This window comes from Calliopsis andreniformis, chromosome 5 (genome assembly GCF_051401765.1).
Source record: "Calliopsis andreniformis isolate RMS-2024a chromosome 5, iyCalAndr_principal, whole genome shotgun sequence".
Classification (NCBI taxonomy): Eukaryota; Metazoa; Arthropoda; class Insecta; order Hymenoptera; family Andrenidae; genus Calliopsis; species Calliopsis andreniformis.
Window position 1 is genome coordinate 15,824,147 of NC_135066.1, and position 18,960 is coordinate 15,843,106.

Genomic DNA, 18,960 nt, shown 5'->3' on the forward strand with positions numbered 1-18,960 from the left:
AAGAATTTAATTGGAGTTTCACAACGCGTTAATATAGATACGGCAAGGGAATACGATAGTCATAGATAACGATTGACGTTGGCATTCATCATTTGGGGGGGCCGATCCCAAGTGCATTCTCGGCAGATTGACAGAATTGCTAAGATGGCTGATATTAAAGAATCTCCGCCGCTATTTGACACCAACGAAGCGAAAGTCGACGATTTGGATGACGACGATGAGGATATTTTCGCGTCAGCTGTACAGGTACTTTTCTTATTATTACTAACGTGTATGTAACAATTCGTAACCTAAGCACCACTTTTCGTGAATCATTTGTTTTTACAATGGGTGTAATATTTATGTACGATTGTTATCAGGAAACGATTGATTTGTGTGGGTGATTGCTTTGTCATCATTAAGGAATTGAAATTAAATGAATTATTATTTAAATGCAGGATCAGAGCCAATTGGAAGATTCATCTCCTTATAATGGAGTCTCAACGATTCAAACAGAACTACCCAAGTTAACATTGCGAGATGCACCAGAAGAAAATTCATTTTCATCTGTGTCTAGTCCTGTACCAGGACCTTTGAGCCCTCCACTTGGACCAATGGGTAGTGACATAGGCGATCTTCATGATGTTCCAATAAATGATAATGCAGATGCCCTTCCAACAAATATTATACAGACACAATCAGTAGACACGGTATATTTTAAATTACTATATCGTTAATGAAAATTTAAAATTTATATTGTACTGTAACATTTATTTGCAGGTTCCAGCAGATTCATCTGATGTTTTCTTAAAAATTACTGTTACTTCTCCTCAGAAAATAGGAGATGGTATGGGTGCTTATGTTGCTTATAGGGTTGAAACAAAAACAAATATGCCAATATTTAGAAAGCGAAATTTTAGCGTTATTAGACGTTTCAGTGATTTCCTTGGCCTTCATGATAAATTAACAGATAAATATCTTAGAAATGGCAGAATAATTCCTCCTGCTCCAGAGAAAAGCGTTATTGGTACTGATTATCTTCTCATATCTACGTTTTTTTTATCGTTTTTCTTGGTAAATTAAACAGAATGTTTGCATAATTAGGAACAACAAAAATTAAAATGTCGGGTGATAAGAGCCAGGAACAGAACTCCAGTTCTACAGAATTTATCGAAAAGCGAAGGGCGGCACTTGAAAGATACTTAAACAGAACTGCAGCTCATCCAGTGCTCAGCGTTGATCCTGACTTTAGGGAATTCTTAGAAGCGGGTAATTTATAATACTTTCCTCTTAAATGTGACTGTATTAATAAACTTATGTATTTTGTCAACAGATATGGAGTTACCTAAAGCTACCAATACCTCTGCTCTCAGTGGTAAAGGAGTAATGAGGCTCTTTAATAAAGTTGGGGAAACTGTGAACAAGATAACATACAAAATGGATGAAACTGATAAAGTAATATATATAAATTAAAATAAAACTCTAGAACTGAATTCAGATTGGGTTGGGAATTTTTCTTGGTATTGAATTAGTATTGCGAAAGTTTGCAATGTTTTGGTGCTGGGGATTTCGTGATTTCGGGTATCTGAAGTCATTAGTAGCCGAACATTCTTATATTCACATTACATGTGTTATATTTTTTTTCTGTTAATGTAAATAGATATAATACGTTTCATTTTTTTACTTTACAGTGGTTTGAAGAGAAGACGTCGCAAATTGATTCCCTGGATGTTCAATTGCGTGCATTACATTCTGCTGTCGAAACTTTAACTAATCAAAGAAGAGAGTTGGCAACGTGTACTGGTGCAACTGCAAGATCTATTGCAGTTCTTGGTAATGGTGAACCAGGTGCATCTCTTGGAAGGGCATTAGCTCAGCTGGCTGAGACTTTAGAGAAAGTAGAAGTGATTAGAAGAGCACAAAGCAACAGCGATCTTTACCAATTTGGGGAAATGTTAAGAGATTACGTCGCACTTATTGGAGCAATTAAGGTTTGTAGTTAACTTAAATCTCAGTTTAGTGCTCATATTTAAAATAATATTCATTTTAGGATGTATTCCATGAACGAGTGAAAGTTTTTCAAAATTGGCAACATGCTCAAATGATGTTAAACAAAAAACGGGAACAGAAAGCGAGACTGGAACAATCCGGTAGGACCGATAAAACAAGTCAAGCTGCTACTGAAGTTATAGAATGGGAGGCAAAAGTTGATAGAGGGCAAGAAGAATTTGACAATATATCGAAAGTGATTAAAAAAGAAGTCGAACGATTTGAATTAGTGAGGGTGGAAGATTTTAAAAAGCAGTTAACAGAATATTTGGAATCCATGTTGCAATACCAAAACCAACTTATAAAATATTGGGAGAGTTTTTTACCCGAAGCACGAGCAGTTGCATGAACATTCCAAAAGTAATATTGAAACATTTTTTAATACAAGAAAAAAGATCCACAAAGATAACTAATTTCCGTGCATGTTTCGGAATATATTTCTAAATGATGAATAATACGAACTGCGTATATTTATTGACTTGCATTACTAAAAATATTCGGGAGGAACATCGAATAAAATATTGCTATATGCAAGCAACCAAAACTTTGGTAAACAGTAATTTTGGAATACTGCCATTGCTTTTACAAATTCAAAAGTAACAAAAAATAATGATACAGTTTATTCAAACTTCTAGATGTTCATTTTATGCCAAGTCTCTCTAAGTGTATTCATGCGTTCATCGTCTTCTTACTATTAGCTTATGTTAGAAGTATATAACACATATTACGGTTTGTTAAGAAATGTTATACATAAATAATAAATATTCATTAAGATTGTATAAATAGAGAGCATTAAATATCTATTTGTTGAAAGAATGTCTAATGATATAATTAGCGTTATTGATTAAATTTATGATTTTCATATTATTTTTAAAATAGAAAGTAAGCATTCCAATTAAAATTTCTATTAAATACTATGCAATTAATATTACATATTTCTATAAAATTATGGGATATACTATCATATTTTTTTACATGTTAAAAAATTATCTATAAACTATAATAAAATCAGATCGTCAAATGTATTTATCCCTATTTTATTTATCAAAGATACCTGATTGGACTTAACTATAACGTATAATTATACAGGTTCTTCCATTTAGAATGATTCTAGAGTGACCCCCCTTCGCCGATATTTAAATGAATTCCGCTCGATTGTCACGCGATTGTCACGCGATTATCACGTAGTAGCCCATTTGAAAAATGTTTGAAAAAATATTTTATCTTTTACTTTTCTTTATTTGTACAAAAAAAGTATAACTGCTAAAAAACAATATTGGAATGTATAAATGTATCTTATAAAATTTGTTATCAAAAGCAGTATAAAATGTTTAAACAATTTTAACAGTCCTTTATACTACATTTAACTAAAACTCGATATTTTAAATTTCCATTTCATCAGTACACAGGTAACTATAGATACTAAAACCTATTATTACCTTGACTGTATACTTCTTAATCAGAATTCAGTATTCTGTATTTGTAATTAAATAAAACATTGTTTAACTCTCCTATAATACTGTAGAGTATCAGTTATGCTAGAGTATTTATTTCTGAATTATTTTCTTCACTTGTTGGAGCTGACAATTTCTCCTCATATTTTTCTCCAAATGTAGAATCAATGTTTTTAATTGACAAAAGTAAAGAATCCTTTTCCTGCTGAGACCAATGAGAGCTCCATTCTCTAAACAGTTTTACACGACATCGAAATAAAGTCAGGGGTCTGTCAGAACTTTCTGTGTACCCCAAATTTTTCATTTTGGAGACAAGGTCTGAGGGTCCACACTGTTCCAGAAGTACATCCAAGAAATCACTTCTTTGCATTTCTGACCATTCTTGAAACCATCCTATTACATAGCGTAATTGAGTCTCATTCGACAGCATGTAAGACATGTTTCACCTTTAAAAATAGAAATGACACTACTAATTAAATATTACACATAATATAAAAATTGTATGTGTTATTAAAAAAATGATAATTAGCAAACAGTAAAACACTGTCGAAACATTACACATGCAACAGTGTAACAATATACAATAATTGCAATAAAAGACATTCACGTTTACCGATCACGTACTCCCTTATAGACAATAAAACTTTAATTTGTTTACTCTCAATTTATTGCTCTTAAAGTTTTAAACGTCACAAAAGTAAAGCAAGTTGTTGTTCAAAAAGGAATAACATGGAAAATTGACTACATCATATACAGGGTGATCAATTTAACTGGAAATCCTCTAATGAGTGTTGGCAGCATTTCCAATGCTACAGCATTTACAATAAATGCTGCCAACAGTTGAAGGATCTCCAGTTAAACTGATCACCCTGTAGTATGGATGTAATTCCTACATCCATGGTATCGACCCATTCATGTGTACCATGCAACGTGTCAGTGGTCATGAACAAAATTAGGTTATCAATTATTTACTGTGCTTAATTGTCGCCAACGCTAACAAAATCCGTGGACGAATTTTCGTTCTTATTTATATGCGTGTTTTGCATACGTGGCAGGATTTACCGCCAATCAGAAAACGCGAGTTTTGATAGGCGTGGCTTCGAACACGTATACTTGCTCCTACGTCCGGCCGCCATAATTCTTCAGAAGAGATCGTCGTGCGTGAATTCTTCTCGTGATTTTCTGTAGACAAACACAGTGCGCTGTTTGTTCCACGTCCACGGAAGAAACCAGTCCACTGGAACTATTCTCGGTGAGTAGCGTTGAGCCTAGTGGATTTGCTGGTTCCATTGATTTATTGTTATCGTTAATAGGAGAGAAATCATTTTGCCGGTTCTACTGATTCATAATTTAACAATGAGAAATTTGGTTCATCTCCAACGATTGTGTCAATGATCCACTTGTCATCCATATGTTGTTTTCGTCGCGTTTTTTCTCAGAACTTTCACCTGAGAAATTACGCTATTGTACATTACTTTGTGCTACATTCCTACACGCTACAGTCCCGCAGCACGTACACGAACGTTCCATGAAATAATATTTTTATATCTTTGGAATTAGTCGACTATACACGTTTCAATGAATTAAAGAATATACTTTTGTTTACTGTCTACATCATCAATCAATCATATTTTATGTATTGACAGTCCCTTTTGGCGAAAAAGGAGTCACTTTGAGAAATTATAATTACTCCAAGTTTAGAGTAAGAACTACATAAAGCAAGAAAGAATATAGAATTTTATGTAGTGTGTGAATGAATATTTCTTTCATTATAAATGTAATGTAGTTTAGAAAAATATATTTTGTATAAAATTATGCTGTTTGTGGTAAATAATGATAAAGATACTTTGCTTTGACAGATAGACAAAAATAGGCGAAATGGATGTCCAGACAGGATTGGTTTATATAGCAGTGGTAGTTATATCTGCAGCAGTTATTGTTCTCGTATCAATGTTTGGTATAAAAGAGAAGTCTTATGAAGAAGCAATAGCAGAACAGAGAAAACTTCCTGATGATCTGTTATTGGGTATGTAAGGATAAACTTTTATGTTATATAAGAATGCTATGTGTTGTGGATTCATTAATATAAAAGTGTGTGTATTGGTATTATTTGTAGGGAAGAAGGATAAAAGTAAAGAGAAGAAGCATAAAAATAAGGCTGGAAAAAAGGTGAAAGAAAAGAAGGAAGAAAAAGAAGAAAAAGATGATAAGGAAGAGAAACCAGAACATGTTCAGTTTGAAGAAAATCCTCAAATATTGCCTTTAGAACCATTACTACGGGTAAGTATATTCATTAAATTTATGACTTTTATTTGAAACACTTGGTACATACAAAATATTTCTGTAAAAAATTATCTTCAGTTTTAGTAAAATGTATTATTTTTGGTAAAAAACACGAAGCATTTATAATTGTTTAGAATTACTAAATGCAAATTTTTTTGAAAATCATGTTGCATTTGGCATGAATTATAATATAAGCAAAATTCTTATGTCATAAAATTAAAAATAATAAAAGAATGATTGGTAGAATTCTAAGTAAAATTTTAATCAAGATAACTACACATTAGTTCCTTAAAAGATTTTATTATATTATTTAAATTTTATCAATATGCTTTACTTGTGCATTATATAATTATATAAACTGTTCAATTTATTTTATAAGTGCTTGTTGCATGTCAAATAATTAAGTGTTAGTAATTGTTAGATAACTACAAAAATGAACATAAATACATATGCATCTTTTGATTCTTATGTTTCCATACATTTCATGCATGAAATATGGTATGTTCACGTATTATATATCACATTTATCTGTCATTTAGGATCTTTCTATTCATGAAGTATCATGTTTCAGTCTGGGAGTTACAGTTTATAAAGACTAATTGTAACGCATTAGTATAACTTCTTAATAACATATTATATTACCTTCTATTTAAAGTATATTATTACATTTGAACTAATACAATTAATTTATGTGGTTTAAAATAATGCTTACATATTTAACTGTTAAAGTCTTTTTTAATAAGTCAAATATTTATTTTTGTCCTTTGTTAGTAGTTGTGTTGTTATTTTGTTTTTGTTGTCAATTATCATACTGTGTTGAAAAGTATCAATTAATGCAAAAATACCTGCACACTCCTATATCAATGTAAAAATTTAATTAACAATGTTTTCCCTATTTAAATGCTATATAATGGTATTCCATATTAAGATTTAGATACATTATATTGAAATGGACATTTTTTTCTTCTTAACAGTAAAAGTGTTATCTTAAATTTTTAGACAATTTCAAGATCAACCATGAAATCAAAAACTAAAAACAGAAAAATTGTATAATTCTGTGATTTTCACTTGTTACATGTACATATATTATAGTAACTCACATTTTTAAATATCTTTATGACACTTTTTTTTACATAATATTTATTTATATATTGTATGTTTTAAATGTATTTGAGGGAATTAAAGTCATGCCATGGTAAGCTGATTGAAATTAATAATAGGCATTATGTGATAGTTTTAATGAAATATGTATTGTAAACGTTTTAGTGTTATTCATGAATAACCTGAATAAATATTTAATATAGTATATGAAATTAGAATTAAAGGTCTCTAGTTTCATTGAAAATAATTTAAATTAAGTGAAACTTGAATTTTCATACATGGACCATTGATAAACAGTATAGAACTTCAAGATTAATTTCTATAAATAACTGTTCCGCACATTATGATATTATCTTATTTTTACTGCTACTTTATCATATAGATTAAAACCGAGTAGAGCAACAAAAAGAATGTAATATTTTGCTTAATCGGAGTTTCTTACTTGTAATCAAAGTTTTCTTTTTTGAAAATTTTGGTTACATATTTATGATATTCTCTTATTAACAAATAAAACTTAAATATTAAAAATATAACATATTTTTGTGTCGAAACACTATAATGTAGAAATTAATTAATTAATGATGCAGTGGGTTTATCAATTTCAGGTATACATGTTTAGGAAGAAATAGAAATAAATTCAGTTTAAAGGTGAAGAACAAATCATTGATATTTATATACAAACAAAGTAAAAGATTTTAGTTATCATTTTGTATACATAAAAGTAACTATATATAGTATAATACTACAAACTAATTATTTATAGTAAAGTACTGTAAAAACTTTAATTTTTCATTGTTCATTGATCTTAATTTTATGTTGGAGTAAAAATAATTTTATATGTCCATTATAATATAATGTAAAATAACGTGTATCACTATAGATACGAAATCTTTTTTTCTACTTTTAATATATTCATCACATGGGAAACATTCTATATGTACATTGAAATCATAGGAGGGTAGCAAAGGCAGTAAGAAGAAAAGCAAGTTTGAAAAGGTAAAGCCAATTCTTGTAAATAAAGATGAACCATTGGTTATTGTGACTGAATTAAGTCCTTCACAACCTCCCTCGGAAGGGGCTAATCATTTTGACCTCATTCAACCAAAGGACGACCTCGAACTCATACGGAGTCATAGTGTGAGTGAATTGCTTTTGGTAGAATTATTTACCTCATATGCATTTCATTCACTTTTCATAGTTTGCATAACATGGTGCTTGTATAACACAAAAATTACATCTTTAATCATTGTTAATGCTTATTCAATCTCAGTAAACCATTTTCTTAAGTTTATGTATGTTTCTGACTTTGTAGCTAATAATATAATATGCTTGAATTTAAAATAATGAAGAAATTTGGTAAGCAAAAGAATAAAAATTAAGCTTCAGATTCCTGGCATACATACCCAAAGTTTTCTTTTATGATATTTTTCAGTTGAAAATTTATTTTGGTATATAATTACTTTGTATTATTTTTTTTTCTTTTATTTTTATTTCTATATCATTTGTGTACCTTTAACAAGTAATATAATACAAAATTAACTATTGTGTATTTAGTGTTGAAATTCTTTGTTTAAACTGAAAATTTTCATTTAAATTAAATTTGTCATTGTTTTCTTCTTAAAATAGAAGGAAAATTTACAACAAATCAATCAATCTGAGCCAGTCAATAATAAGTCTCCAAAGGAAACTCCAACAAAGTCAAAGAAGAATTCAAAGGATTCTGTGAAAAAGAAAGATGAAAATATTAAGGAAGAGAAAAAAGAAACAACTATTAACGTTAATGCAGCACCAGTTATTAACAAGGATTCTACTAAGGAAACAAAAGAAGTTAAAGAACAAAAGGAAACTCCACTCAAAGAGACAAAAGAAATAGTAAAAGAAACTGTATCTTCTACTCAAGTTCCAAATAAAGAATCCAAGAAGACAAAGAAGAGGAATGATATTCTAGCTCAAATAGGTAAGTTATAATATTACTACTTTTTTTATAATACTGCTATGTTTCTTATGAGTCCAATTTTAGAATTTTAATTTTTTTAATTCATTTCTACAAAAAATTAATTTGTCACAATGCTACAAAAAAGAATTTTTATATGCATATGAGTAAATTAGTAAGATTAAGTATGTATACTTTGTTGAGTGTCTAGATACAAGATATCTACCCTCAGCCACAAGCAAATTCTCTTGAAGTGCTTTGGAATGTGGCTGAGGTAGAGTCAGTTCCCCTTCTCTCTTTACAGGCCAATGCCCTTACTGTTACTATCAAGGTTATTCCTTTATAAGGAATAATGTAATATGTTTAGCATATGATTTTAAAAAACTTAAATGTTTCCTTCTAATGTTTAATTTTAATATTTCCAATATTTCATTTAATGAAAATATTAATAATATACAATAATATACTTTATTTCAGGTGGAGATAAAGATGCTGTCAATGTATCTCTCTTAATGCCTCTGGTTCAAAAAGCTGAACTTAGCCGTTCCGAGATTCAAATTCTCATTGATCAGCTTTTGAACAAGCAAATGGATAATCCATCAGAACATTCAGAATGGACAGAGGGACGTGCAGATCCTGTTATTAAATTGAAAAAGCAGTTAGCAGAAAAAGAGAAAGCTTTGAATGATGAGCATGAAGCTAATATTGCGTTTCAAAATAAACTGAAAGAATTACGAGCTGAGCTTAATTCGGAGAGATCTAGATTATCTGCTAGTGTAAGACAACTAGAAGAAGCATTAAATGCTAAGGTCACCGAAAGCCAGACTTTACATACGCGTATGCAACACATTTTGGAGAGCCATGCTGCTGAGAAGCAAGGATTTACTAGGCAAATTGAACAGCTGCAAACTAAAGTCAACGAAAACGCTGCGATTATTCTTAAGATGCAAGAAGATCAAGGACAAACTCAGGGTCATTTACAACAAGAATTGATAGCACAACGGAAACAAATGGAAGTTCAGTTTGCGCAAATGAGGGAAAATGAAAATGCACTGAAAGCTCAGCTAGCTCAAAAGCACGTAGAAGTACAGGAACTACAAAGCGAATTGCAGGCAACTTGCGAAAGTAGTACGACTGAAATCGAAATGTTACAGCAACAATTGGGAATTATGCAGGGTCAGTTAATGCATTCGGAAGGTCAGTTACAACATTTCAAGGAAGCTGGTGGTAGATTGCAAGATGTTACTAGACAGCTTGAGGTGAGAAGATCAATATGTAACGTATAAGAAATATTATTTAAATATTACTTACTTTTATATATAAGTTGCTAACATGATATTTATGTTCATTTATGAAGGAATCTCATCGTGCTCATGTCGATTTGGATCACAGATTAAAAAATGCTCATCATCATGAACAGGAACTTCAGAAACAAGTAAACTCGTTGCAGGCAGAATTGAATGCCGTAAAAACAGAAGCTAACGATGCTTCTGCGTTAAAGGCTGAGTTAAATAAAGTTCAGGCTGAGCTGGTAAAATTAAAATCCGAATTATCAGCTTCAATGAACGAAGCTAAATCAGAAGCACTTGAAATTACGGCTCTTAAATTGACATTAGTCAACAAGGAAGAAGAATTAAAGAAATCTCAGGAGGAGCTTAACTCCGTACGAGTTGAATTAAAACAATCTACGGAGAAAGTAACGCAATTGGAAACACAATTAAATGCCGTACAAAAGAAGCTAGATATTACAACAGCCGAGTTTGAAAAAGCAACAGAAAGTCTAAAGAAAGCTCAAGAGGATGTTAGTATGCATCAAAATGAGGTAGAAAAATTAAAAGAAGAACTGAAGCAGGCACAAATCGAATTACAAACTACTTGTGCAAAACTTACACCTGTAAATGAAGCAGCAAATGAAATAAATACTCTGAAATTTGAAATAAATCGATTACAAAGTAATGAGAAGAAAGCAAGTGAAACACAATTGCAGATTACACGATTGCAAGAAGAAAATGAGAGACTTTCTTCACAGGTATTATTTATGCATAAATTAAAAGTACGTTTAACCAGGCAGGTGTATAATTGCCTCATACTGTTTTAGCTAACAAATCTCACAGATTTGCAAAAACAACTTAAACAATTGCAAGAAGAAAATGAATCATTAGCTTCCCAACTAGCAGCAACCACCGAACGACCAGCTGCAGAAGGCCGAGAAAATGGAATTGATGACAATGTTCAAAAGAATGTGCAACTTGTAGAACACGCTAATTTGTACGTAGATGTGCAATTTAAAAACAAAAATGTTATAATTTAACATACTAGATTCTTTTAAATGAATTGTTTTTAAAGGTTGGCCCAAAAGGAGAGTCAACTAAATGCCTTAAAAACAGAGTTAACGCATAAAGAAGCAGAACTTACACAATTAAATGCTCAAGTTGACGCATTAAGACGTGATGTGAATCATCAGTGTAGCCTTGCTGTCCGTTTGAATGATGATTTAGAAGCACAAAGATCTAAAAATAATGTAAGTTACGATATATGAATGACGTAAAAATGCTGTTCACTATTACTCCATACATTACCATCCTAATTAATAGTTTTTAATAACACTATCGTTGGTCAGACTATCGATATATTATTGTAATAAACGATATTTTTGTGCAGACTATATGCATAAGTAAATTCATAATTAAAAGTTAATTCAATATGAACATGTTAGTTGTTAACACAAATTATAGCTTCCGCCAGTTCCAAAACTTTTGTTCTTTATATATTGGTATCTGTGTAATTATTGCTTCCATCACTTTGCCAATTTTTGTCATATTTCAACTGTAAAAAATTAATATCTAATCATTTTTTATTTTCCTAATATTTAAAATACTGATATTCAGCTATAATACATCGATTTTTTTTTCTTTTAATGGTTGGAACAGGAGTTACGTATTAAAAACTGGAAAGTGATGGAAGCTCTTTCTGCCGCCGAATCACGTGCTAAATCTAATAATGGGAAGAACTTTGATGTAAGTCCCCATTTTATCTATTATAATTTTCCCTTTTCAAGTTTCCTTCTTTTTGTTTTTACTATCTTCTGATAATAATTCATAAGATTTAAATGATTGGTCATTTCTCATCTATGATTAGGAAGTTATGCAGAAAGTGAAAGTAGAACAAGAAGAATTAACAAAGGCTTTCTTACAAAGGATATTCCCAGAAATTAAAGTATCTGAAAAATCACACGATCAGTGGCTCTCGACTTTTGAGAAAAAAGTGAACTCGGTTTTAATCGAATTAAAGGACAAAAATATATCTCACGCGCACACAGACTTGGAAAAACAAAATAAAAATTTACAAGACATGGTTTCGCACTATAAACAAATCATTGATGATACAGTAAGTGTTTTATGGACTTCTATTGCTATTGAATACAAGATAAAGTAATACGTTTATTAAAAACAATTATAGGAGGGTATGCTTAACAAACTTCAAAGTCATGTAGAATCAGAAGAAACAAGGTGGGAGTCTCTGCTCCGGCAAAAAGAAAATGAAGTTGCAAGTCTTAGGATTGAGTTAAACGAAGTCATGAATAAGTTAAATTCGAATGAAAAGGTATATTTAAAATGTTTTTGTACAAATCCAAAGTTAAGAAACTTAACAATAAATAGAACAGGCCTTTACGTATGTATTTTACAGTTACAAGATAAAATAACAGAATTGGAAATGAGGCTAAAGGATACTGAGCATCTTAACGAACAAGCTAATGCTGAATTACTTGCACTTAGATCTACTCCAAAATCAGTTTCAAGTGGAATAAATTCTCACGATTTAGCAACGTTGGAAAAGCTTCAAGAGGTAACTAATTTTTTAAACAAAAGTATGAACGCCATATGAGGTGTATGTGAGACAACTAAGTAATCATTTTTCATAGGAAAAAGCGCAATTATCAGAAGAACTTCAAGCAGAATATAGTAACAGGGCAGTGTTAGATGCAGAAATAATTAAGTTACGCTCTGTAATTGCACAACTGCAACAAGAAGTATCACAACTTATGGTATGAACTGTAATTATTATGTTTATATACAAATATATAACAATAATTATTAAAAATTGAATAATAAATTTTATGCATATTAGAGTGAAGTCTCCGGAGGTTGCAGCAGCTCAGAGCAATCAATTTTGAATGGGCCACCAACGTCTGAGTGTTCTAATTCCGAGGTTAGTATACATTGATTTTGTATGTTCCGTGAGTGTTCTAATTAATTTTTGTCCAGTGCCTTTTGTACAAAAACAAATCGTAAAGCTTATATTATAGTTGTGACGATAAATGTTACGGCTATAATGTGAAAACATGAGAAATCATGCAATGCTGCAAAACTCTGACATAATGCATTATTTATAATCAGTTTGTGCAAATAATCACTAACAAAAGGTCTTTGTGTTCTACCACTATTTCACTAAGTATAATAATTGTAAGACAACGGCTGCATATTATAGATATTATTTTGTAAAAAGTCAGTTAGATATTATAAATACTTTTGTAAAAAATAATTGTATATATAAAAAATTGTATGCCTTTCTTTGAACAAAACATGGAATTCATTTCATGAAATATTTTTCTAATTTTTAGCTTAATAAATTGTCTTTTACAGAGTATTATCTATACAGAATCTATTCTGTTTATTAAATAGGCCTTAATGTAGGCAATTAAAATAATTAATTAATGGGGAATAGTAACGGTATTAAATACAGTTAAATTTTATTACACTTTATTTTATCAATATTTGTAGCAAAAGAATCTGAAATCTTACTTTAGGATTCTATGAGTACTACTTTATCGTAACATATGGTATTATTGTTCACACATTATAATCTCATGTTTACAATTAAAGTTACATCTCATATTTAATAATGTTATTCCAAATTATGCAGTAATACTGTATACCATTTTTGTTAAATAATTTAGCATAATAATTAAAATTACAAAAAGTATTCAATAAATTTTTAATAATATATTCCATAAATGTTGAACACAGGGATTAGTTTGCTGATACTATTTGTTAGCAATTGATGTTGCTTTTTATAGATATTTTATACACAGGTCTGTATCTAGAAAAGTGATTATTCAAAGAGTGATATAATGAAATAATACAACGAAAGAAATATTTTCACTATAAAATTAGTAAAATCAGTATAGATTATTAGAAGAAAATAATGAACTGACTTTAAAATAGTTATGTTTTGATATATTTACTAGTTTCTGTGTCAAACAAGAAAATACCTTACATTATTTCTGAGTAAAATTATTGAAGTTGATCACGTTTCTAAGTACTTTAAGAAAAATGTGTGAATTGTTTTAATAATGTTTAAGAAACAAATAATATCAAACGAGTATGTATCAGCAATTTAGTTGTTGTGTATCATTTGATTTTTCAACCATTTTTAATACGACAATTTTGCAAATTTTTTCATTAGTATTTACCATAGAAATTTGATAAATTGTCGTTATATAATGTATAATGTTTGAAGAGTGAAATAATGATATATCTAAAATGCAGCCCCCACTAGCAGCTCAGACTCTGATAGCTGCATTAGAAAATACCCCTCTCAAGAATACAGAGTTCGCAAATTGTTCCGTAACCAAGCCCGTCAATTTGGTTCAGTCTCAACAAGAAATTGACAACAGCCCCCTTACTACAAAATACTCCTCCAAATCTTGTCATATGACAGATCACAACACACAGGCTAGCTGGAATCCGTTGATAGGCCAGCAGAATAAAAAGCACAAGAAAAAAAGGAAGGTAAAATCTTCAAAATTATGAAAGAAGGAAAAACTTTTATTGGTTCTATTACCTATCTATAGGTGTACTTCCATTAGTTTCTGAACTGTGAAATGTTTTTATTTGGGCTCAGTATTACAAAGAATGTTATTTTAATTAATAAACTGCGTATTTCTTCATCTGTTGCTATCATAATTATTACAAAGGAGAAATTAGCTATGTTGAGAACTAAGTTTCAGTTGTCAAGAATGTAAAACAACAGTAATAGTAAGCTTGAGCAATTTTATTCACCTGCATTAGATAATAGCGATAACTACAACTTTTAGTTTCATTTACATATCTTTTTATTATAGTTCTTGTAAAGTGATAACAGTTCCTTGTGATAGCTCGAGTCCTCTATTATAATTCTGTTGCCTACTATTGTTTGAGTAGCCAATATTTTGAAACAGTATTTTGTGGTAGATCTGTTTTAATATTTCAATTTAATTGTTATGTTGTTTACTGTGGCTGTATCCATAAGAGCATTAAGAGTAATCATATTCCAAGTGGCATGTAGCTCTACATAAAATATTGATGAATTTCTGTATATACAAATATCTTTATTAATTTATGAATATGTATATATTTTTCTATATAATATTACAAAGTTTTGTTTAATTCGTTAAAGAGATGATTAAATATTGCGTTTATTCATATGTACGTACTGTTTTTGAAATATTATTTCATAAAAGTGACAACTTATAAATTAAGATTAAAGTCCACATGACAGTGTCCGTAAGTTCGTTATTACACTTCGTTTATGTACGAAATTTACAGTCAATGAAAAGATGGACAGTGAGCAATATTTTTAATATTAAATAAGTAATTTATTTTCTTCATAATTTTTTCTCTTTGGGAAACAAGTATTTGAGCATCTACCTTCATATACATACCTATATGACTTCATATACTCTTTCTTCTTTAATAGAAAAGAACTAGCTTTCTATAAAAATCATTTTTCATTGAAGTCCTTATAATTGTAAGAGAGGATCGTTTAATTGGTAATTTTATTTCAGAAAATTTGATGCAGACTGTAATAACATATTTATCCCTTTGTCCCAGTGTTTGTTTGATAGAAGAAAGAAACATGTTTAATATCGTCTTTGAATATCAATCATTGACACACCACAGGTCATTATAATTCTTCGATAAATGTGAAAATTTGCTTTGACATACAAAGTCTCGTGCTATAATGATGAATAACAATTTTGTTGTTTTGATTGTTCTGACAGTCCACTAAGAAACCCATGGCAAAACGGCGCAGATTCGCAGGTATGCAAACTAAAACATGAGATTCTGAAACTTTTTCTTCTTTTTGAAAGGGTTTGTGATAGGCTGCTGCTAGCAGTTTATGTCAGGTGTTATTATAATAGTTTATTTTTAAATATTCATTTATGTTGCACACATTATTTTTTCTATAATATTAAAGTGTTCATTTTTATTTTATTAGGCACTATTTTTTTATTTGCTTATAATTAGTAGTGTTTTTAGAATCGAAGGAAAACAAATGTGCAATTTATTTGTTGAACAGTACTCAAAGAAACCATATAAAAAGAACGGTTGTGCTTTTCTAAAAAATTAAGCAATACAATAGTTAATTAAAATAGTAGTGAAATTTAAATGTATTTTACTACTTTAAATTTTAAATAGTACCTACATTTTTAACTCAGTATTCATAAAGTATTTCGAATTAGATGTTTTGCGCACGTTATCATTAAATGATAGTATAAACAAAATTTTAGTCATACTTAATCTCTGTATCATACTTGTATATACTTTACTTGTCAGATTCCCCAATTTCTTAGATATATATTTATAAATAATTTTCTATCATTAGCTATTATAATGTGTATGTCCTTTAAGATATGTTGCACAATGTTTAGATCTTGTTAGCTTTATATTTTCATTCATGATCATAATGCATTTTGAATGTCTTGCATCTTGACTGTCCCAGCACATACACAAGGAAATCAATTTTTATATATTTTTTATTTTCAATGACACTGATTTCTAAATATTATAAAAGTAATTGTTAATTTGAACTTATGCTGCAAACTATTGTTGCCTATACCAATGTGAAATACTATAATATATCTTCATTGCATAATTTTAGAGTACATCTGTGACATATGGACAGTAAAGAAGCTAATTAATTCGTCTAATATTGATTATTCACTTATAAAATACGCAGTATTCCTTGTATAGATATAGAAACAATTATAAAGATCAACAAATTGTATAACATTGCCAGTGCAGAAAGGAGTGACGCAGAGACGATGGGTATCAAAGAACATGCATAACTACATGTGGATGAATTTTTATAAACACAAACACTGGGGTAAAGGGCACACCATGAAACTTTTATGTTTGCTCTATTTAATGGATTACATAAGTTTCATCTACATCATTATTTCTTTTTCATACATACGCATTGCTTTCATATATTTTAATTAAGTTTTCTTTACAGATAGTATATGCATTGTTGGATATGAAATAAAATTTTTTTAGCAGTCATGATACGTTTAGTAAGCAACTTGCTTATATTAACAAATCGTATTTCGTATTATCCTGCTGTATTGTTAACTTTATGCTGTTTGAACATTGGTAATTTGATTTCATTTTCTTATTACTTTTTCTGGATATTAGAAATATACATATTGTATTTCAACTTTAAAGATCATTAAAATTTCAAACGGCATAAATATTTTGTATTATGTGCTTACAATTCATACATTTATATATTTTTGCTTGTACTAATTAATTACGTATTTATAATTCGCGTGCAGTTAATATTTTGTGAGCTAATATGAAATAATTAATATAGCTTCTTATACATGTATGGTGGTGGATTTTGTTTAAAATAATTTTACTATGGTGTGCTAATTTATTTATTTATATGTATTGTTTTAGTTACAATTTTGCATAATTCGCATAAATTAATATAAATAAGCAGACAAAACGATTAGAAGCGTATTTTTAGCTTTTTATTTTCCAACAGATACATCCTAATATTCCTCCATAAAATGTAATATTTTTATAAAATTTATATATATATAATTAATAAACATTACTGAGACCACTCAGTAGTTGAAAAAGTTTCATATTATGTATCTGATGGAACAAATATACAAAAGATGATTATTTTCATTTATGTATATTAAGCTTTCATTTAGCTTATTAAATAATAGAAACATAAGTATATTTAATTAATGTATTTTTCAGGGTGGTTCAGGAAAAAAATAACTTCAAAGAACAAGCTGCGCTAATGTAGTATGAAACCAGATGATTCACAAAGGAATTCAAGTGAAATTACATATGCTCTGATGCTATATAGACATAAATAGTAAACTTTGCTACCAAGAAGACTATTATAATGATGAAAATATTATGAATAACGTTTCTTATAAAAAGAATATCATATTTTATTATGTGGAGAAAATATAAATAATGAAACTTGTAGTTATGAATTAAGAAACATTAAAACTGGTGTTTGTCATAGTTACATGATTAAATAGATAAAGATGAACTTAAGAAGATGAATTTAAAAATGACTGAAATTGCGCATTGTAAATTGAAGTTTAATGATTTTTATTGTTTGAATACTTTGTTGTACAAGGCACGTTAATGTATTTATGTTTTTTAAGCATTCGTAGTACTTTATTTAAAGGTCATTAATATACGTGACATCATCGATAGGATAGAAGAATATGTGTATTATTCTTACGAAACGCACGATACTCAAATTATGAATGGCAAAGACAAACACCTTTGTGTAATTCTTATTTGAATGTATAGCAGACACCAGACTTTTAGACAATTTTCATATTGTTAAAGCATTTGTATACAAAGCAAAAATCGTTAATGAATTATGTGCAATAAATAAACATGATTGTGCGATCATGTGTTTGAAAAGAAATATGTAGTATGTTCAATAGGTGATTTTTTAAAAACAACATGAAATTCATAAAGTTAATTTTACGAAATTATGCGCAACTGCAATAAAATATAATACAGTAAAAAAGATATATTGAATAAATATATGATTTAAATAATTTGTAGACAATGAAATTTGAACAATGGAGATAAATTATATATAGTTGGGGCATTTAAGAGCGTTTATTGAAGTTTTTATGTTAGTTTATTTTTAAACCACGTTTTTTATTATAATCTTGCATTACATAACATTTGCCAGATAACTAGAAATACTCTATTTATAATATATTAAATATTTGTTTCCAAAAATATGGTTGTTTCATTTATTTTACAAAAATACGTATGTTTAATAATTATATGCTGGTACTTATTTATACTCTACATTTAATGTAAGACACAGAAGTAGTTAATAAAAAAA

At 29.3% G+C, this 18,960-nt stretch overlaps 2 protein-coding genes across 13 annotated transcripts; both read left to right on the plus strand.

The window, feature by feature from the left end:
* Nucleotides 1-5: 5 nt before the first annotated feature.
* Snx1 (sorting nexin 1) lies at nucleotides 6-3,211 on the plus strand. Its single transcript, XM_076379111.1, has 7 exons — nucleotides 6-246; nucleotides 438-689; nucleotides 760-1,006; nucleotides 1,084-1,248; nucleotides 1,313-1,434; nucleotides 1,671-1,970; nucleotides 2,030-3,211. The coding sequence occupies exons 1-7, from the start codon at nucleotides 145-147 to the stop codon at nucleotides 2,375-2,377; spliced, it is 1,536 nt and encodes a 511-aa protein (XP_076235226.1). The 5' UTR covers nucleotides 6-144; the 3' UTR covers nucleotides 2,378-3,211.
* Nucleotides 3,212-4,376: 1,165 nt separating this feature from the next.
* Nucleotides 4,377-18,506, plus strand: LOC143179757 (uncharacterized). Of its 12 annotated transcripts, none has more exons than XM_076379101.1 (18): nucleotides 4,379-4,734; nucleotides 5,342-5,508; nucleotides 5,599-5,762; nucleotides 7,821-8,003; nucleotides 8,493-8,823; nucleotides 9,277-10,058; nucleotides 10,157-10,828; nucleotides 10,898-11,067; nucleotides 11,146-11,320; nucleotides 11,730-11,816; nucleotides 11,938-12,186; nucleotides 12,259-12,402; nucleotides 12,487-12,645; nucleotides 12,722-12,844; nucleotides 12,928-13,008; nucleotides 15,842-15,881; nucleotides 16,815-16,947; nucleotides 17,832-18,506. In XM_076379101.1, the coding sequence occupies exons 2-17, from the start codon at nucleotides 5,361-5,363 to the stop codon at nucleotides 16,907-16,909; spliced, it is 3,603 nt and encodes a 1,200-aa protein (XP_076235216.1). In that variant the 5' UTR covers nucleotides 4,379-4,734; nucleotides 5,342-5,360; the 3' UTR covers nucleotides 16,910-16,947; nucleotides 17,832-18,506. The 12 variants fall into 12 exon arrangements, with proteins under 12 accessions (XP_076235210.1, XP_076235209.1, XP_076235214.1 ...); XM_076379098.1 differs by having other exon boundaries at nucleotides 16,861-16,947; XM_076379104.1 differs by having other exon boundaries at nucleotides 16,866-16,947.
* The last annotated feature ends 454 nt before the right edge of the window (nucleotides 18,507-18,960 follow it).